The 23367-nt window shown below is 35.2% G+C and overlaps 1 protein-coding gene across 1 annotated transcript in view; it reads left to right on the forward strand.

The window, feature by feature from the left end:
* The first annotated feature begins 7152 nt into the window (after positions 1-7152).
* The window catches only part of LOC129061778 (thioredoxin-dependent peroxide reductase, mitochondrial-like), a 58427-nt gene continuing 42212 nt past the window's right edge, over positions 7153-23367 (forward strand). Inside the window, 2 exon segments of the mRNA XM_054562534.1 lie at positions 7153-7187; positions 11707-11869. Of these exon segments, the coding sequence (XP_054418509.1) occupies positions 7153-7187; positions 11707-11869 (198 nt within the window).

Raw genomic sequence — 23367 nt, forward strand, 5'->3', positions numbered from 1 at the left:
ACTAATTTCACCTAGAGGTAAGCCCTAGGTTCATTATACACTCATTGTACCACAGTAGCATGCTAAGTGACACACTCCACCATGATTGGGAACTGAAAGACCATAGGAAGACACAAAATGTCCAATGGAGCTCCCCTGAGAAATTTCCACCCCATTCCTGGAAAGATCCTCAATATTCCTCCCCCCAACTGAATATCCTATGCCTTGATTAAAGGAATCTCAGTAAAGGAAGCAAATTCCACTAAAGAGGGGCTGCTCTGCCCATGGAGTTGCCCATTCTCTGCCTCACTGCTTCAATAAAAAACTCACTTTTACTTTAAAGTCTATGCTGGTTGATATTTGAATTTTTCCCTGCACAAAGCAAAGAACCACAGTGGGCCCCAGGCCCCAGGGGACGTTTGCAGGTCCCCAGACCCCTGGCATGCCTACATTGGAATCAGATCCCAGGCACTGGAGCCAACACCACACTTCCCACAGGAAGCCCCATCTCCACAGGCTCTCTGAGTTCTATGGGAGACACACATCTGTGTGCTCTGGGTGCACCCAGACTCTTCCATAAGGAATCTGGATCAAACCACCTATCACAAAATCTCCCCACCCTCCCTATCTCAGAGTCACAGTGCAATGGTGTCTTGCCCCAAAGGCTAAGCCATATGGTGGGGGCTGGCTCTGGCCCAAAGGCTGTGCAGGGGAGGAACAAGCCAATGCTAGAATAAGGTAGTGAACTACACATTAGCATTAACAGATAGTGTCTCCCTCTTCTACACTAAAGGAGCAAAGGCCCAGGAAGTTTACCGAAGCAACAGGCCATGTTCATGTGGAAGAGGCTGACACCATCTGGGGCTCCTCCTCTTGTAAATGAGCCACACAAGAGACAGTACCGCTGGGGAAGACATTGTAAGGGCAGACAAGTGAAACCATTCTCCTTTCCCCTCCACGGCCCTCCAGTCTCTCAGCAGTGCCTCTCACTAGTAAAACCCAGTCAAAAGTCAGTTATGAAACCATCCTTCAGGAGTTAGGCCCTGCTTCAGGACAAAACAGAACAGAGCAAAAATGGGGAAGGAAAATACATCTGAGAGCAAACTAGGCAGCAGTCATCACCCAGCAAGGAATACATTTTTGAACATTTAATTCAATAAAGTTTTTCTTTCTTTCTTCTCCTTCTTCTCCTTCTTCTCCTTCTTCTTCTTCTTCTTCTTCTTTTTTTAAATTTTGGAGGATTCTGGAAACTGGGAACAGTGAATATTTTAACTAGGAAATGGCAATTCAAACATGGAGAAGGCTCTATTAAAAGGAAGTTTCTGGTACATGGCCTAACTAGATATCTGTACTTAGTCATGAGGATAAATAGGAGGCTTGATTCAAGAGGATAAGGTTGTTGTTGGTGGTGGTAGAAGGGAGATGTTTATCCAAAAATTTATCATCAGACAATAATTTAGAAATCGGCATTAAGAAAGAAAGGTCCTATGATTTAATCTCTTTATTTTTTGCAGATCTCAACATTACTCAAGGAATAAATCTGTTTAAGATGGTATTTGTATTTTCAATGCAAGATAAATAAGAAATAGACAATGATTGCACTATGAAAAAACCCAAATGTTTGTTATACTCTCCTAAGAATGAAATACCCTGCAAGGGTTGGGGAGAAGAGAGAGAAAAAGAGGGAGAAATCTGGAAATGCCATATTGAATAAGGACTCTCTCTAAATACAGAAGTTTGGTTGGTAGTTTTGAAACTACTTAATACTGCTGACTGGACATCTTTACATGACAAACACCAGATGGAAAAATCAGTTGAGAGTCACAAGCTGAGGATGATTTCATTATAATATGATCATTTACTCATAATTACCCAGAAAAGCACAAAACTCTAATAGTGCTTCATAATAACATTTGTGTTACCAAAATATAACAAGAGTATACTTTTGCTAAAAGTTTACATTTTGATCTGCAGGAGAAATTTAATTATTTTAATATGATAAACACATAAAAATGCTTGTGTAATTTTAAAACTGGAATTTCGATTTCCAGTAACACATTTTACCATGACACCATTTGCAGCTTTTCTCCTAAACTGCTGTCTACAAAAATACTGTAATAACATAGCTTTTCTGATTAACCAGACATCTAATAATCAAGAAGACAAAGTGACTTACTCTCATCCTTATGTAAACAAAACATTTATTTTTCTCTATAGCTGCATATAACAAGACGATTTTAATGTTTTAAGAGACTTTATAACAATCAAATATGTTTAGTAACTTTTAAGACACTTAGACTAAAATCAACTTAGCAAATGTCCCATCCAATGACCACACAGAATGTTTGGGTTGCATCATGACATGCCTGCATTATTTGGTGATAAACAAAATAAAAATATCTGTCATTGAAACTTAAATAAGAGAGATTGGTTATATAAACTGCAACATTCTAAACTTTAGTACAGTACAGTAACCAGCTTGAAGCATCTTTTCTAGCGAAACACAGTTTGATTGTTTTTCCAGAAGAGAAAAGATTAATAGCTAAAAATCATGACCTTTGACTTTTGACATAAATTCTAAGAACTAAAATGCAATTGGAAAAACTGGTGAAATGTTAAATTATTGCTACAGAGCAGGATAATAACTATATATATATATATATATATACACACACACACACACACAATAACTAAATATATACACTCAATTTTGGGTCACAAGTTTTCCCTCTAGCTTATATTACAGCATACACAATGAATGTATAGTTCCACATTTTCATCCCCAATGTACATCTACAAAATAAAACTTCAAATTGCTGACTCCCCAGATAATGCAAATTGTTTACAAGTATGATTTCCAGACAAAATAAACCTTTATAAATATAGAAATTTTTTTCATCTGACATTTTAATAACCCTTATTTAGAAGTCACTTTGCGTAGCCATTACTTCATGCTATTGCAGTTCTGAATCTTTCTGAGAAACAGATACTGATGACTTCCTTTATACATTTAAGTAGTTAAAATTAGGGAATTGACATAAAATGTAGGCATATGTGTAAGTTCTTTGAAAGAACAATGCGTATGTTTAATTATAGTCCATGTCCTTTAGCAGTGATTTATCATATCATCACTACTAAAGTAAGAATGTTTTTACAGCTTAATTATAAAATAATGCAATATAATATATTATGATATTCAAAATACATTTATTATAATAATAAGTGATCTTATATATATTCAACTACCAGAAACAAGTCAAACCAGTAACTTCTGAATTGCATTCAACCATGATCTCAATAAAGAAATAATTAGATTAATACCTGGGTACGAAATGAGTTCACCATAAACAGTTAACAGTCCTTTTTACCACAAGGAAAAATCAGAAACCGATTAATATGTGGCACAGAAGCAGCTCATCAAGCTGCACTTTTCATACCCCTTTAGGAGTAAGAGCTCTCATATTATAAATTCTGGAGAAAGAAGATCCTGGGATGACAGAACTGATAAGTAACAAGCCATATACTGATGAGGAAGATAAAAACCTTCCTATAAAACACTAAAATATCCTTATTCAGAAATCCCATAATGCTGGCTACATCTCTGCAATGAAACCGGGGCAGTATTTTTAGTTTCCCGAAGAGAAAGAAAACACTCAAACGCAGTCATTTAGTTCATCTTTATGATCTGGAAATTTCTAAGGCCCACACATGACTCAGCTTTTCAACTTCAAATACCACATTCATTCATTGATTATGGGCAGGTCTTATGATTGAAATGAAAAGGAGACCTTAAAGGATAATTTCTATTTGTTGGCTTTCTCTTTAAATGTATCACTTTTTTTCCAAGAGCTTTATGATAACTTGTTTTGCTTTTCTTAGAAAAAAGAAACAAATGTTTCATTGTCGTAATTTTAAATGTGCATATTATTAATATTTATTTCAAAATGAGCTGTTAGAAAATTGAGCATTTACATATCTATTCTTGACTTTCAATTCAAGATGATATACTAAGAAAATAGATTAATCTCTGACACCCACATGAAAAAAAATACAATGCATATAAAATGAATAAACACAAAGAATGAAAGAGGACACGCTATTATCAATGTCATCATAGATATTTCAACAAGGTTTTGCAAAAATGAATGTAAATGGAAGTGTCTAAACCAACAAGTAGAGTTTGCTGTGAAAAGGCTGCTCTAGGAGATGAGAGCCTATCTTCCCATCAAACTACAGAAGTAGCTTTGGGCTCAGAGGAGGGGATTACATGGAGATAGAAAGTTAGAAGTAGGGCCAGGGCAAAATGATTACTTAAGTGTTAATATTTGGGATGTTGGTGCCAAGTTGCACCATCACCCAACACAAAGAATCTGGAAGCGCAGCATTTGCCCTTGGGAGGGAATAAACAGCAGAGTAATATTTTTACTAAATAAATTAGCTGAGCTATCTTGGAAAGAAACAGAATACTAGTGTAGATGTTGAAACCCTAAGTAAAACTGACCATTCTGATGTGCGACAAGTGGCCACACAACCAGGAATTTCCCTAGTAAAACTATGATCAACCCTGCCAGTTGACCTGTCTTACTCATGTGCTCAAGTCCTATAACCCTATTCAAGGGAGGGGCATAAGTAGCAGTCTGCGCATGTTTGCAAATTTGTCAAAGAAACCCATATCTGCTAACCACTCTTTGTTCTTAATTATGAACATGTAAGATAGATAATTAGATATGTGAAGAACCAACAGCATTAAAGAGAAATACCCCCCCCCGAAAACCCAGATAATTAATTATGGAGGAAAGATAATAAGTAATTTAATAAATAAATAAGAAAAACAAACAATGCAAACCTCTCGTATAAATGGGGAACTTGGAGGTAAATGTATATCAGTATAATAAAAACAAGATGCTTTATAAAACAGAAAAATATATTTGAATAAGATAAATGCAATAGGTGATTAGCAATTAAATTTTTGAAACAAAAAAAAGGGAGAGAAACAGGAGGAGGAGGCGGAGGAGGTCTGTCTGAATATGTAGCAAAGAAAAATTAACAAAAAGTGTGCGAGAGAAAAAAAAGTTTTCACTGAGAATTAAAGTCCTACTTAAAAAAAAGTTTTAGGAAAAGAAAATTGAGAAGAAATTTGGGGAGAAATTACCTGATTAAAAGAAGAATAATAGGAGAAAATTTACAGGCTTAAATCAGAAGTCTTTAGGTTTAATGATTTAACAAATGCCCAATACCCAATTAAATATATTTTTAAACTATTCTTATGAAAATTTAAGAATGTCAAAGATAAGGATACTGCAAATTTCCAAAGAAACAAAACAGTTTATTAAAACTGAAACTAGTCCTGACTGGTTGTGGCTCAGTGGACTGAGCACCAGCCAGCAAACTGAAAGGCTGCCAGTTTGATTCCTGGCCAGGTCCCCATTTGGGGGTGTGCAAGAGACAACGATCAATGTCTCTTTCCCTCTCTTTCTCCCTCTCTTTCCCTCTCTCTAAAATAAATAAATAAAACCCTTTAAAATACTGAAACTGGCATTGTTATTCTCCTCAGCTATACTAGATTATACAAGAATAAAGCATTACAGGAAAAACATTGTTGATTTCTAATTCTAGGTCATGATAAACCTACTCAAATGTGAGGGCCAAATAAAGACATTTTCAAACAGACAGGGTCTCCAAAAATTTACCTTTCACATATCATTTTCTAGACAGTTATTTATATATGTGTTCCAGAAGAAAAAAGTTAATTTCTGAAAAATAAGAAGAGAAAGATACTGGATGTGGGAAGAGTGGTCACAGCCCAGAAAGTCCTTAATGCAAGTTTGGGCCAATGGCTGTGTATTAGGTCTAAAAATTAGGAGATCCAAAATAGAACACACAGGTAAAAAGCCTCAGGAAAAGGGCTTTCAGGAAAAAAGGTTGGAGGAGTCACAAAAAACAGCATGTGTGAAAGAATGAAAAGTCTGAGATTTTGATAAACACATGGAGAGAGTGGCATTAATGTTTTCAAGAAAATGAAAAGATGGCAAAATAGTATGGTCTAACTAGAAGCTCAAATATAATACATCATGATTCTAAGCACTTGGATGGTATACAGGAAATAAGAATCCAAGTGACCTTGATACCAGAATTTTTTTTTTTTTATTTAAGTCTCCCGGGCATTGAGGCTTTTGACATTTAGGGAAGGAAATTTAATCCTATTTGTTCTCGCAACAAGCAGTGGTCATACATGGTCATAATAATGCAAACACTGTAAACTGGTTTCCAACTTTAAAAAATCAATCTGGGAACAAAACAATCAAGAATGTCTGGTGTGTAAAGAGAATTGTGTTAACCAGCTTGATAATTAGCTAAAGCGAATCAGAAGAATGAAGGAGAGAAAGAGAAGAGTGCAGTGAGATAAGGGTGGTTTAAAGTGCTGCCTGCAGTTGATGGCTCACCAGGAGGAGGACGAGGGAAGCGAGATGCAACAGAGTGGGATAGATCCAGTCAGTCTTAGGGAGTGAACAGATATAGTCTCAAGTTGGAAAAGTCAGAAATGGAGAAATAAACACACAGACAGCCTACAGAAGAATGAAGACAGAAAATTGTCCTTGGAAACTGAAGATGGAAATAAGAAAAGACGTGTTGGGAGGATGCTTTTCGTTAGAAACCCCTCTGCGTGAAATGATTTGTTACAATACACACATACCCTGGTAAAATTTCAAAATAAATTTTCAGAGCACTTCCATCGGCTTCAAATGACCAGAAAAAAAAATACATTTTTAATTCTGAACAATATTTTACCAATTTAAAAAGCTCTTTGTGAAACCACAAAGAGTTTCAAGTGCCCATCAGTAGATGAGTGGATTAAAAAACTGTGGTACATTTTTACACAATGGAACACTACACAGCGGAAAGAAAGAAGGAGTGCCTACCTTTTGGGACAGCATGGATGGAACTGGAGAATATTATACTAAGTGAAATAAGCCAGGCAGTGAAAGAAAAATACCATCTGATTTCACTTATAAGAGGAATCTAATAAACAAAATAAACTGATGAGCAAAGTAGAACCAGAGGCATAGAATCATGGAACGAATTGACAGCTGTAAGAGGGGAGGAGCAAGATGGGGACTGTTTTAAAGAAGGTGAAGGGGTGAGTCAAAGAACATACATGAAGGACCTATGGACATGGACGATGGTGTGGGGAACGACTATGGAAGTCGGTAGGGAGCAGCTGGGGGGGAGGGTGGAGAAGGGGGGGAATTGAAACAACTGTAATAGTGTAAACAATAATAAAAATGAACCCTGAGTTTAGCTATGAATTCACCTCAGTGTAATTTGTTTGAATGTAATCATGGATGAAGTGGTACTTTTTTTCCCCAATGTTTACTTGCATATCTGTAACTTTATTCTTTGAAATCATTTCACTGTATGAACTTTGCTTCTCAATTGGCAGAAAAGGCTGTAATGGTTCTCAAGGATTTGTGATGATTTCCAGGAACTTTAATCTGTGAATTAAAGAGAATTTATGGGATAGATGAGCCAACTTGGCTTAACGGGTCAAAAATGCACTCCTTTAAAAACTGCTAATATGGCATTGAGTAAATATAAGCATTTTCTACATTGAGCACACTCCTGTTATGTGGTCTTTGGATCAGTAACAGTGTTGAGTAAATGGAGCAAATTTTCAAATAAGCAGAATAAATAAATAGTATGCCATTAAAAAAGAAAAACAGTTAGCCAAGACCAGCCACTGACTCATCTTTTTGGTGTACTATTAACTATTTCAAGCCAATGGCCAATCAGCTGGATCTATATAAATGACTCTAAGAATTGCCCTAACTATGATATTTTGTCAAATGTATTGGTCTGGTCTAGTATATGATGCAATGAGTGTTAAAAATTCATCTCCGGTCTGTCCTAATTTCACCAGTGGTTACAAGAAACAGGTCCATGTATGTGTTGACCACTGGTCCTATGATATATGCAACATGATCTTGTTATATATGTAACAGATCCTATTAATCTGCTGCAGTGAATGTGGAATTTGTACATGAGCTGCATGAAAGTTCTCCAAAGCAGAGCTGCTCAGTGCACTTTTGTATTATTTAAAGAATGACTTAGAAAAATTATAACCCAATGATACATTTAAAGAAATAAAAACATTTAAAAAGATGAATTTACTCCCTATTAAATTCAATTGTTTTGGATGATTCCCTAATTAACCTGCAGTAAAGATATTAGCAGACCATTTCAAACATGATGCATTTTCAAATACAATGTTTCCTTTTTGAATCCAGACAAAATGCTACACAGATGAAACTTGGAAACCACATTTTAGTACATAATTTTACTTCAGAAGTCTAGACTCTTCTTTTTAGCTTTGCATACCCATTTATTTCCATCTCCCTTATTATTATTTTTCTTTATTCTATTATTTACATTATTACAGATGTCCCCATTCCCCCCACTCCTTTGCTCACCTCCCTCCCACCCTCAGCCCCCCACCCTTCCCTGAGGCGCCACCACATTGTTGTTTGTGTCTATGGGTTATGCATACATGTTATTTGGCTAATCTCTTCACCTTCTTTCATCCAGTCCCCCCTCGCCACTCCCCTCTGACAGCTGTCAGTCTGTCCCTTGTATCCATGCCTCTGTTTCTATTTTGTTTGTCAGTATTTTATTCACAGGGTAACTGAAAGGTGTTTCCAGTATGTAATTGCCATGCCCATGTTTTGGTATCCTATTTCTGAATCAGGGTTACAAAGTAGGAGGAATTATAAAAATGGCAAACAGTTTGTAGCATATCAAGGAAAGTTCTATTCATTTTGCATGTTTTATCTCATTAATCCTCCTGACAGTCCTCTGAGGTGGGTCTGGTTTGAACATTTCACACATCAGGGGAAAGGGTCACAGTCTAGTAAGTGACTTAATGAAAGGCCAAATACAGCTAGTGTCCAAAACAGGATTCAAACTGGGGCCTTCTGGCTGCAGAAAACAGTATCTCTAACACTATCTCTACTGCCAAATACACCAGAAACAGAACTTTTTCATCAAAGTTTTTTCACTCTAAGTCATAAGAATTCATATGGTGAGAATATAATATTTCTCATGCTCATGACATGAAAAAGTGAGTAAATATTACTGTTATCATTAGAAAGGACAGAATCTGACCATATTCCTTTCCTTTGCCTGAAAAATCTGCCTGCCCCATGCATATATGACACACTGCATTTGAGTCTCTTTCTCATTCTCTGCCCCTTTAATTTCCTTTTATTTTACAGCACTCTGTAACATGTCACACTATGTCATATACTTTGTATTAATCTGTTGATTTTTTTCTCTGTTTTTCTCACTAGAGTGTAAATTCCAGGAGGACAGGGACTATGTCTGTTTTGTTCACTAATATACTGTGAGGGTGTAAAACAGTAACTGATACTTAGTTGTTGCTCCATAAATTGATCTCAAATGAATAAAAGATTTGAAGTCTTATGTTACCCCATAGAAAATAGTTGTTTTTGCTGTTGAATAGTCATGGATAACACCTTTAGACAAACCACACATCTATATCAAGTGGAAATGGTAGGGAGAAAGTGGAAGGGTCACCACGATGCATCAAAACTCTTGGAAAGAAACACTTCAAGACTATATCCAACAAAGACCTGCAAAGGGCACATGACGTGCACTGAGTTTTACAACAAAGCTAGCTTAACCCTGTACATTGTGCCTACAATCACCAGCAACATAATTTTTTCATTATCACATCTACGTAAAAATGCATTTTAGTTTTTTATATCAGAGGAAAGATCTATTTCAGTACCAGTCTAAAATTAATATATCAGTTCCCTCCCTGTTTCCCACTGTTTTCTCAGAATTTGCAGTATTTTATATTCAGTATTGAAGGTTTTGTAGACCATGCTCCTCTAATGCAAAACTATATTCCATGAACTTTTTGTTTGTACTGGAATGTTTTAAATGTTTAAAATACTGGAAATATATTGAAAGCCTCTGTTAACAAAGCAGCACACAAGATAAGGCTACTGGGGCTGCAGGCTTTTTGTTTTTTCAAGGACATTATACAGAAATGGTGCATGGAGGACATAATTTCCCACATGGTATAAACTAAAGGAGCTGAAAGGAACACTGTTTTATGGTAGGACTTTAAGTAGTATAAATGTAACTAAGATTTCTATTCCATCCCATTTTCCCAGTTTGATCAACTGGTGAAATTTACTAGCTGATCATAGAGCTAAGAAAGAGTAATTATTATTATTAACAGCAAGAAGAGAGTCTCAGAGAAAGTAAACAAATGAAACACACTTTAAATTAATTTGATGTTGCTCTGGAGTCTGGAAAAGTAAGGCATGTATATTTATGCTGGCTAAAAAATGAGACAAAACACCACAACCTTCCTCAGTCAAATGCATTATAAAACAGAATATATATAGTAACATTAAGACGCTAATACATGCTTCTTAAATTAAAATCACGTTGTTACATGGCATTACAATCCATGGCTTTACAGCAAAAACAACTGAAGGTAAATAACTGAAATCTACAATAGTCAAGATGATGAATTAAATGGCAAGATTTGTGAGAATAGGCATTTGTCTACTTGTAAGTTGTGATTCCGTTCCTATTGCCAGGACTGGAACAAAGTAGTTGTGCAGTAAACACATCTTTGTGAGTGAGCGTCTATGGCTATAGTCATGTGCGTCATCTTGTAACTAGAGTTTCAATGTAAATTAGACTAACTATACGACTCTGAGAAAACAGGTGAACATTTCTGAGCCTTGGTTATTCATATTTAAAAAAGATAAAGCTCCTACTGCTTAGGGTGGCTGGGAGAATTAAACAACAATATCTATATAAAAGATATAAAGTTGTTCTTGGCACATGCAATCACTCCAAAAATGTTAAATGCTATTTTTATTCATCCCCAACATCAAATACTCTCAGCCTATTATGAGTAAGTTGCGTTCTCTTTTTTCCTATAGTGGTTAATAAATTTGCTTTTGTCCTGACACATACCTTTGTCCTGTTATAGAGAAACATGCATGGAAACTCTAAAATCATGCCATGTCCACATTTTTGTTCACACCTTTGTCTGTGAGGGCGTTCTCTTTCAGTACATAATATTTTAGAACTAGAACTATGGCTAATTTTATTGCCACTAGACACCTTGGTGACTCAGTGTCAAACATGTAGTGACAAAATTCTAGAGGAATGGCCAATTTCAATTTTATAAACTTTGTGGGTGGATATCCCACACTAAGATACAATTAAGTAAAATGTAATTGATCCTTACACAGGTACTTTTTTTTTTTTTGCTAAAATTTCTCATCTACTTTGAACTATTGCTATGCCCATGATTTTGTCTCTTTTTCCTTTATTTATTTCTCCATACACATTGACTAAACACAAATATTATTGTATCAACCTGTAAATCAAGACAATTCAGTAACTTTCCACTGTTCTAAACAACTACCTTACTCTACTAAATCCCAAAATTTTCAAAATTGATTAAATCCAACCCTTCACCAAGTCTTTGTGTGGTATGTTACAGAGGTCCAGGTATTTTTCCCAATAGAGTGGAGTCTAATTCCCTTTGTCTGAAAGAATAAGGGCTGTTCTCAGTGGTGTGCCTGACCAATAGAAATGCCATCATTAGCCTTCCGAGTCTAACTTACAGGAAACCTTGCAGCGTTTACCTAACACTCTTGGGATACTTGCTCTTGGAAGCTGGCTACATGCTCTGAGAAAACTCAGACAACCCTGTGGAGAAGCCCATGTGGAGAGGAACCAAGGACCCAGCCAATACTCTCTGATCCAAGCAGGCAGGCCGCATTTGGAAATGGGTCCTCTAGCCCAGTTGAACCACCACAGCTATGTTGTAGAAGCAGACGTGAGTGATGCTTTCTGGGTCTTGCTCAAAATTTCAGGCCTGTGAGCAAAATAAATGATTGCTGTGGTTTTAAGCTGCTAAGCATTGAAGAAGCAGTTTGTTAGGTACCAATCGATTATGAGAAGATCTTGCCTGTGTGCATACTCAAGGACTCATAGCCCATTTCAGATTCCCTTTACTCATTTATTTCTCTCTATATTGACCTTTCTGGTTTTTCTGGAATTTACCAGACAAATTTTAGCTCTTGGGCTTTTGTGTTTGTTATTTTCTACTCCACCTGGAATCTCTTACTTGCTGTTGGTTTCCTCACCTCCTTCAGATCTTTGTTCAAATGTAATTCACTGTTTACCCTATCTAAAACTGGAACATCTTTAGCACTGCTTTCTCTAGCACCCTTCATAGGTTAGTTTTCCCTGTAACTCTTATTTGCATCTGGTATTAAATATATTATTTTATTGTTTATCCTCCCCAGTCCTTAGAATGAAAGCACCATCATCTATTTAGTCTGTTTTATTTATTGCTGAATCCCTACCATGCAGAACATGGTGATATCTGCTTCATAAATGAATGTGCAGGTATCAATCTTGCCTAATTAATTAGAAAACAAACTCTGGGAGGATTGTCTTATGTCACATGCTTTACAATCACCCTCAAAATATTTAGCACACATTTAATGATATGATAGCTTTATAAAAATCCTTGATGATTGATTGTAATTAAACAAAACATTTCTCAGAAAATTAGCAGGGTCCTCAGGACACTTTTAATAGGCTTAAAAATACTTAGTACCACACCAGGGCTCATTTAAAACACAAAAGGATGCTGTCTGATAACATTTCTGAAATAAACTACAAGGCTACTGTGAGTATACAAAATAATAAAGTTCAATTTCATTTCAAAAAACACATATTCACAATATTTGCTAAAATAATGTTAGATTACACCCATTTATTTGAATTATTGCAACAAATCTTTGACAAAGTAAAAACATTGAGTACCTTTTAAACATAAAAATACTCCTATTTGTTTCTGAAATTTTTCTTCACCAGGATTTCAGATTTTAAATTCTATATAAAACTATATTCCCCCCAATTTTTCTCACTATGTAATTATCAAGTAATAGGTGGGCTTGGAAGTCAAACTGAGTACTCATGGCTACTTAAATTTTTTAAGGAATTTAGAACTCTCCTGTTTTCAAATTCTGAGTACTCCTTGGCAAATATACTTTATTTCTGTATGTCCACAGTTTTGTAGAGAGAGGACAGGGAGATCATGGAAGGAATAAAGTTTGTTCAATTGTGGAAAGTTTGATCTAAGATCACAGGAGAAACAGAGTTAATAATAATTGGCAACATTTAAGCTATAAACACAGATGAATTCGTTATTGCATATTGTTTTGTTTTGTTTTGCTGCACTGTTCTATGCACCTGATATGCCTGAACTCATTTAATGCTCACAACAATGTAGAAGAAAATACTGTTAGTATTCCAAATTTACCGATGAAAAAACTGGAGCACAGAGAGTTTATGTACCTTATTTATAGTCACAGAAAATACTAAATGGCTAGGTTGAAATGCCAACCTAGACAATATGATATTTAATATTAGCAGGGTCCTCAGGACACTTTTAAATACTTTAAAAAAAACAGAGTGCTGCTTCTCTAATAATAAACATACACACATACAATATGAGCCTCACATGCACATGAAGACATGTGTCATTGCTATAAGTAAGTAAAAGAGATATTTGTGCATAGTTGTTTCTAACTGCAGAGTTTTGGAAACAGCAGAAATGATACGAAACGGCCCATGCACTGAAGGATACGTTCTACCCATGGTTACAATCCACTGCATGATGCACTGTCCCCTTCAGTCATCATCAGAGCTGAAACCCCCCTCACATTTACATATATTCCTGGGATGGGGAATGCAGTGAAACCCCAAGTGTGAGAATTAGCCTGCGTCTCCATTCTTTATCAAGAAGTTACCCAAGGAAGATCTGTAAGGCAACATAAGCATCCTTAATTTTTAAAATCTATGAAAAGAAAACATTTCCTAACTTTCCACATAAATATCACCCCATGTTAAATAATCGTCCAGCTAGGAATCTCCTGTATTTCTCTACCGAGGTCATCCTGCAGCTGTTAATTGCATTTCCTTCTTCTCTATTTTCACTGTGATTGTAAAACACAAAATGATCACTGCCCTTTCATTAACTGCATCCTCATAACACACTAATCTGCCCATCTACTGTAAATCCACATTCCATATAAAAACTTTCTAGAATCCATCCTCTCTCTCAAAAAAAAAGTGATCAGAATAAAAAAACTAGAGTTATATTTGCAACTAAGCATCAACTCAATTAGGGAGTGGGGTCTGGAAATAAATACAGTTTCTCTAAAAACACCTCAAACACTGTTTGAAACAGATTGGGCTGACAGCTCTCACAACCTTAGTGTCTCCTCCAAGATTTACAATGGCATAGCTTCCTTTTTTTAGCAAATTAAACCTTACGTCAAGGCTTCAAATTAAACCCACACCCCTCGTCCTTCCTCTGCCGAAGAAACAAATTGGCCCCACATGCCGGTAATCGAGGAGGCCTGATAGAAAACAGGGAAGTGAGAGCTCCCCAACCTGAAAGGCATCACATGGTCAAATCAACCAGCATAAACAGTCAACTCCACTTAAGGGTTTACATAAAAGGACTGGTAAAACACAGAGAATTTAAATATAAGAATTTTTTATACCACACAAAACTGACGGGGTGCCAACATTTTCCATTTCTGTGCTGTGCAAGCACTTTATGGAGAATGTGCTTTTTATTCTATTTTTACGTGTTTGTTATGGGTCTGTTTTGCAAAGATTGCTCCAAGCCTAGGTAATAAAAATAAAAAAAAAAAATGCACACAAATGGCCGTGATTAACACATAAAACAATCGATGCTTCTACATATGTGAAATGCATGATATCCTTTTCTGGATATTTCAATATAACAAAATGTGTGTAGGTTGCTCTAGGTTTCATACATTCCTAGCAACAGCTGATCTTGCTGTGGAATTATTCTAGAAGTCCAAGAACATAGTGTTCTTAGTTTTGTGGCGTTACATTGCCAGGAAAATATTGTGAGTCTGTTTCTTATATGTTACTTGGCATTAATGTCTATATTAAGAATTGACAGAAATTGCTTCTCCATAGGAATCTGAGAATATGGCACACATATGAAAAATTACTAAATATATTATTAGGTTATTATCTTAAAATGAGTTGCACTGTATCAGTAACTATTGAAATAACACTGTCTGATTTCACAGGATGCTTTGATTACCAAATGAGTATGATGCTTTCCAGTGAAATTGGAACAAAACCTGGTTCAAAATGCTCTGTAACCAGTGGGTTATGTGGTGAATTTCCTGATCAACCATCACTTTCACAGAGGATATTATTTTCAGAATGTATTTCTAAGTATGTGTATTTCCTCACTATTAAGATAGCAAGGAAAGATGTGCAAGTTCTTTATGTAATAACAAAGGTATACAAAACTAAATAGTTTTAAACATCTCAACATGTGCCTAGTTGGAATACTGTACAATTCTGGAACATATAGTTCATATGCATTGTCATCAAAGATTTATGTTTACCAAGTGTTTCATGGAAAATCCACTTTTTTTTTTGCATGTATACACAATTTGGGCAAGAGAAGGCAGGCATTTCAGAAGTAAGACAACTATCCTTATAATGACTAAACTAACATTGAGTAGATGAAATTAGAGCATGCAAATCATTTTTTTGTTGTTTGTTTGCTTTTATATGGAATGATTTGAGCAGACACTTTGTTTTCACTTTCTTAATCGTACTTTGAAATTCTGAGAAAAATTGTAAGAAACCAGTATCTAAAGATGACGGTTTAGAAAACAAATTATACAATAAGAGAGGCTTTCATTATATTATCAAAACGAATTCTTACCTAGATTCTTACTTCTTTCAGATACTTTTGGCTTTCAGTAACTAAATTTTGGGTTTAGTTTATCCCAACTCCAAAACTGGCAACATATTTCAAGGAATATGCCAGTTGCCAATTTATTCTGCAGCTATTTGGTTTCTAGTTGCACATGCATTGGTTTCTAAAGATTGCTATATATATATATGTATATATATATCATATAGATTGATAAATATATCTATCAAAAAGATGGATATATATATATATATATATATATATATATATATGCGCGTATATATACCCTTTTAGGACAAAAAATTAAATGGTAAAATCAGGAACAAAGAAGCAATCCTTTGAGGCTGCATCAGTCTGAATCATTCCTGACCAGTTACCCTGCAGTTTCTTCCAGTCATTGCTGGGGATCCTGTGATCGATATTGTCGTGAGTCTGTGAACAATTATTTTTCATGGCTCCATAGCCCTGCACCCATTAAGTCATTTTTTCCCCTTAATTTTGGATTGACTCTCTTGCATACAAACCTTGACTGCCTTAGAGGATCCATTCCAGTATTTCCCACAAGTTAAAATGAGAATGAAATAAACTTGATGCCCTAGTTTTTTTCTTTACAGTTAAAATGAATACGTTCTTCCAAGAACTTACTCTCTTAGGAAGAAGGTAAAAATTGAATCACATAGTGGAGAATGAACTCTTTACATTCCAATTAATTGGGTAGTAATACGTAAGAGGATATGTCCTAACAGTATTAATAACAGGATATCAAGAAAAAAGCCAGAAAGTGTGAATTTATGAATGAGATACACCATCTGCCATTTCAGCCAGTTTTCTTCTGGCTGTTTCTCCAAAACATAAAATTTCTATGTCCCACTAACAATGCACTGGCAGAGAAAAGATTGGTTCAATAAATCTTTATTTTGGAACAGATTCTCATTTGACAACCACATAATTTTAGCTCATTTTAGTTCAGAAAGTTTTTGCTTCCTTCAAACCACGCACAGGCCCTTAGATTTCTTACTACTGACAAAAGTCTGTTACTTCTAACTAAACATCATCTGTTTGTTTTCAAAGGGCAGTGAGTGATTGCTAACTTGGCCATTATGGATCTGGGAAGAAGTCCTTTGAGATGGGAAAGAACTTAGGTTTGCATCTATTGTTTGGAGTACCTAAAAAGAATATTATTTCAGAATAATCACAGAAATTATCTTCCTCTCTAAGATCTCAGGAATTAAAATATGTGTTGAGTATAAAGATTTGTGTTGATTTTCTTAAGGAGGCATATCTGTAAAGTAAAATTTGCATAGATGTCTTCCCAATACTTGCTGTTTTAGAAGAAACTTCAAGTTTTATTGTTATCTATTAGCTTGTAAAGCTGTGTTTTATTTTCACAAGTTTTTTTTATTACCCGGATTTGTGTGTTTGTTTTTTTTTATATAAAGCATCAAAGCTAATACTGTCTACAAAATTACTAAAAAGAAATACAATTTATGAATTATCAAAAAGTTGTCTATGGGATATATGTGGGATAAGAGTCTATATGAGTTTATGTTTTCAATAGAAAACTATAATATTATCAATAATACATCTTAAAGTACTATAATATCTGTTTTAATTGCAAGTATAATTTTCCACATACAGAATATCTTATGTAATAGTCAATATTGCTTCATTAATTATCATAATAAAATACATTTAAATATTCTAGTAAATGTTCTACTTCAAAATAAATGCATGATAGTTGCATTTTACAAATGGAAAAATACTAATTGTTTCATTGTATTTATCAGACCAATAGATTTTTGTATAATCAAAGCAACAGTTTTCTGAGTCAAAAAATAATGAGACATTAAATTTATTATTTTTCATTCTCAAATGTTTTTCTTATCTCTTTGTGATATGGGTATCATTTTCTCCATATGTATATGAAAGTTGCTGTTATGGGCAAAACATCTTGAGGTAAAACAAAGAAGATAAATCCTATTCTTTCCCCTTTGCCATTACTTTTTATCCTCACTCTATACCCAGCCCACCAGCCTTCTTCAATGTTGAATTAAAAGTTTCCATTTGGCAGAAACTGGGGCAAGAGCCCAGCATTGTTCCCTCTCTGATCCCTCCCCCACATACAGCAAAGAGTGTTGCTTTGTCCTGGAGAATACCTAAGGTGCTGCCTGTTACAACATAACAGGTGCACTGAGACAAAAAAATATGACCTGAATGAAAGAACAGATTAAAAATTCCAGAAAAAAGGACTAAGTGATAAGGACACAGACAACCTATCAGATGCAGGGTTCAAAACACAGAAAGTCAGGATGCTCACAGAAATGATTGGGTTCAGTTGCAAAATGAAGGAAGAAATGAAGGCTATGCAAAGTGAAATAAAGAAAAATATACAGGGAACCAACAGTGAAAGGAAGGAAATCGGGACTCAAGTCAACGATTTTCTGGTACAACTTTAAACGTTCCAACATTTGAATCATAGGGGTACCAGACGGAGAAAAGGAAGGGCAAGAAATTGAAACTTATTTGAACAATGATGAAGAACTTCCATAACCTAGCAAAGGAAAAGACTTCCAGGAAGTCTAGGAAGCTCAGAGAGTCCTAAAGAAGTTGGATCCAAGATGAAACAAACTAAAACTAATTGCATTATCCAAGATTAAAGATAAGGAGAGAATCTTAAAAACAGCAAAGGAAAGGCGAGAGTTACCTACAAAGGAGTTCCCATAAGACTGTCAGCTGATTTCTCAAAAGAAACCATGCAGGCAAGAATGGGCTGGCAAGAAGTATTCAAAGTCATGAAAAGCAAGGACTTATATCCAAGATTACTCTATCCAGCAAAGCTATCATTTAGAATGGAAGGGCAGATAAAGTGCTTCCCAGATAAGGTCAAGTTAAAGGAGTTCATCATCACCAAGACCTTGTTATATGAAAAGTTAAAGAGCTTTATCTAGGAAAAAGAAATAAATCAAAAACTCTGAATAGAAAAATAACAACAAACTCACAACTATAAACAATCAAACCTAAAAAACAAAAACAAAAACTAAGCAACTAGAACAGGGACAGAATCCTAGAAATGGAGATCATAGGGAGGGTTATCAGTGGGGCGGGGGAGAATGGGAGAAAAGGGTACAGGGAATAAGAAGCATAATTGGTAGGCACAAAAGAGACAGGGGGAGTTTAAGAATAGTGTAGGAACTGGAGAAGCCAAGGCCCTTATATGTACAATCCATGGGCATGAACTAAGTTGGGGGGTGTGTAGGAGGGGGGTGCAGGGCAGAGGAGGGTAAAGAAAAAATTGGGACAACTGTAAGCATAGTCAATAAAACATACTTTAAAAAAGTTGCCATTTTGGAAGGCTATTGTATCAATTTGAGTGAGTTGTCAAAATAGGCAAATGTATTTCTATAAATAGAGGATTCTATTTTAAATATGTTCTTCCAGGATCCACTGACTCTTTTAGCAGCTAAATTTGGAGGCAAGATAACACATTACTGTTTAGTTAATCTCTATATCATGACCCTCTTATCTGGAGAAGGCTGCTTTGGTTTCCATGCCACTGGGAGAAATTGTATTTCTCAATTTTTCAACTTAAAAAATTGATTACCTTAAAATGAAAACAATATTTTCATGAAATGCAATTCAAATAGCCAGTCACAATGACCATGATAAAGATAATAAAACTATTTTGGAAATGGGGTGCCATAACATTGGATATACTTATGCCAAAATATGATTTGGTATTTACTTGAATGCAAATGCATATGGATGTTCTTTATGTTCAATTGTTAATTTAGCAACCTGAAGATTAGTAGATGTCTGACCAGATGTCTGTGTAGAATGTAGGGAAAAAAAAACATTTCAAGCAGAGTAAATATGACCAAAAAGACACATACATAAAAGTGTAGATGTATTTTGAAGTGTGCATTTGGAGAAGAAAGAAGCAGTTCAGTTCTTTGAGGTTGTTTTATGATGTTCACAAGACAGTAGATCAGTCAAAATTTGACTGAACATATAGGTTGAGGTAAGATAATTGAAGAACTATATCCTGTCCAAAAGAATCAACATGAATTATGGAGAGATTTTTAACTAGGTACAGGTTGTGATCATAGTTGCATTTTAGAACGATGATTTTGATGGCAGTGTGAAGGATTAACCAAAGTAGGAAGGGGAGACATTTTACAAAGCTCTTGGAATCATCCAGAAATGAGATGTGTAAAAAGCCAACATGGAATGTAAAAAATAATAATATATTTACATCAAATATAAAAAGGCTTTCCCTTTTTCTTGTTACATTTTTGCCTCCACAATTTTAGGCCACATACTGCCTAATAAGGTTGTTTGTTGTTGTTGTTGTTGTTGTTGTTGCTAGTTTTCAAATTTGTGTCCCTACAAGCCTTACAAGATGTGGAAGCTGGCCTCTGGTGACTACAGTGACTCCTGACCCTTTTTGGATCTATGAAGGCAAAGACAAATCATCCTTGATAAATGCACTTGACCAAAGTGCCTGGTGAGTCCCTTATATATGCGAGATTTTCTAGGGGCTACTGCAGGAAAACAAGAACCTAAAACAAATGAGCAAATCTGTTGGCATAGTTTTATCTCTGCAATATTTTATGCTAAATTTTTAACATGACCTATCACATACCTATCCTCTAGGCAGTTTCACTCTAGTTAGGTATGCCCAAACTGAATTTTATTTTCACCACATGCCTTCTTAAATAGTTAAAAAAATAAGAGGTGATACTTAAATATAAAATTGATCATAAGAAAGATATTTTTAGAAAACAATCTTTCATGTGGAATGGTGGCTGTTTCCTTATTTTCATGATCAATGAAACAACCACTCATGTAAAACACATGCTCTTTTATGTTACACCATATTTGAAAATTCATAATTTAATGCAAAACACAGAAATTATTACTAATGTGCTTATTTCATATAATATTAATTTCCATCATTTCAAAGGGTATTTTTTTAAAAAAGAATCAGAAATCATTTAAGGGCTTATTTTTCTTTCACACCGCAACAGAAAATGATTTGAACTAGAAGCAGTATGAAAATAAACTGATCAAAATTGCCAAATAAAGTAATGAAAACATTCATTGCATTCAATCCAAAATGTGACTGAGAGGGTTTTTTTTTGTGCTGAGAGTGTGTAGAAACAACAAGGGCTTATATCCTACTTAACATATAAGGAGTTAAAGAATAGTCAAGGTTTACCACTGTGCAGCTAAATTCAATTCAAATTGATTAAAAATGAGCTTAATACTAAATGTTTCCATAAGGAAAAAAAATCAATGCCCCACCTACACAAAGACCTGTTCATTTATTAAAATAAACAAACAAAATAGAAACATATTTTGACACAATTCTACAAAGAATGAGTCCTTGCTCTGACTTGTCAGGTAGCCATTTCTGTATGTGATGTATAAAAACAGTAAGGATGGATTCTATGCTGACTACGTGGTGCTTACTTTCCTCCAACGATAATTGTCTTAATGCCTGTTTTAATCAGTATTAACTACCAGCAATAACATGCTTTTAATTATGTTTTAAACGAGTCCTTTATTGGGCTGTTTTGGGAAGCAAATTAGTCAAAGGGGGCTGTTAATCAAAAACGTGTTACTGGCACAAAATAAATGTTCATTTAAGGAGCCATTTGAAATAAACCTGGCTCATTGCCTCTGACAACCTGCAAGGACACCAGGGCCTCCCGAGGATAGCTCCTTCAGTACTTGCCTGGATACGCCTTGCTGCTCAGAAGTTATAAGGAGAAACATTAAGCAGTTTAGGTCATTTATCAGCTAACTTTTACTACTGTACTCAAGAAAATGAGCCTCCTAGGAACTTCACAGTAGATCTATTCGTTCATTAGCTAAGTAATATTGAGAGAGATGTTCCTGTCACTGTGAATGGAGAAATCTATTGCACTGAATTTTAGTGGTATCCCTTTTGTCTATGAGCTGTCTTTGCAAATTCCAAGGTATTTAGGCTGAAAAACTAGCATAATTATCTCTGAACATTTTTCGTATATATTCATTTCTTTTATTGAACGATCTCTGGCTGGAATGTACCACTGGGCAAAATTATATATTTTATGTTACTCTCCAGTCTTAGGACAGGGTTTTCTCACTATTATCCCCTATTAGCAAGGTGAAAATTGGAATATAACTTTGGAAAAAGTCTCAGAACAATTTTTTTGATGGTTTAATTCTTCAACTTTAAAGTCACTTAAAATGCTGTGAAAAAATATGCCACCTTGTAGTGATAACATTAATTTTAAACTTTATTTATATTCATTTGTGATCTAGTCTACTTGCCTTTAGGGGTTTATTTACAATTTATAATTATTTTCCATCCTCCATGTTTGAAGATTAAGACACTAAAAATTAGATGTCCCTCAGTGAATTTTTCCTGCTATATCATATTTTTGGAAATCAAACTTTACAAACCTTTTGTAAAGATTTTCATGTATGTGGTTAATCTTTGGCTGAATTAGCTTGCCACAACAAGCAAGGATAAATGTTTGCCAAATGTATGTTCAACAAATATGTGTATCAAGCACTTATTATGTGTCAAACACTGAGCAAGGTATTAGGGGTACACACGGAAGAAGACACGACAGCTCTCCTCACAGAGCTATACCATCTGTGAGGTTTAAAAAGTTTCCTTCTTTCTCAACATAAAACATGAATAAAATACAGCTTTTAGAACACTTAACAGAACAGTCTGCAGGTTTCATAATCTGTAGTATCTATTTAACCCTTCCTGGATTTCTACAAAGTCCAACCTTTGTAGACTGAAAGTCTTGTCAGTCAGGGGTGTCCAACCTTTTGGCATCTCTGGGCCACACTGGAAGAAGAATTGTTTTGGGCCACACATTAAATACACAAACACCAACAAAAACTAATGAGCAAAAAAAAAAAAGGTTTTAAGTAAATTTACAGTTTCGTGTTGGGCCACATGCATAGGGGTTGGACACCCCTGGCAGTTCCTCCCCAGATTTTTTTCTTTGTTTCTTTGTAAAATTGTTATTTTGTGTTTGTTTTAGTTTTCTGTTCTGACTTTTGATCTTTGAGTAAAAGGAGTCAAAAAAAGATGGATGTTCCCCTACACCCCTGGTGAGGTCCATTTTGCTGACTGGAAATGAAAGGCTGGGAGGTTTGAGTGGGAGATTAAAGCTTGATAGGTGTCCCAACATGGTTCCCTATATGGAAACAGAAAACGTAAAGCCTGGCTTTGTTCATTTTCTCAGTCAGAAACAGTGGCAGGAACCTAAGGCAAAATTACTAAAATGTTTGGAGGACCTTAAGATGTAGAATGATCAGAAAACAAAGCCTCAAACACTTAAACCTTAGATTCCTCAGTTATTTCCCCAGTTGGATGAAGAATGAAAAAAATCAGGAAAGTTATTCTGAAGGAAGAAAAGGCAGTCAAACCAAGACATCCCAGCATCAGCTTGGCCTCCTCCAGAAATAACAGGCATGGAGAGAGAATTACTAAGAACATGTCTAAATACAGCATGTTAAGCAGGAAGCTTTTCATA

The sequence above is a fragment of the Pteronotus mesoamericanus genome, unplaced genomic scaffold (genome assembly GCF_021234165.1).
Source record: "Pteronotus mesoamericanus isolate MK-2021 breed Mesoamerican mustached bat unplaced genomic scaffold, CSHL_Meso_final scaffold_651, whole genome shotgun sequence".
NCBI classification, from domain to species: Eukaryota; Metazoa; Chordata; class Mammalia; order Chiroptera; family Mormoopidae; genus Pteronotus; species Pteronotus mesoamericanus.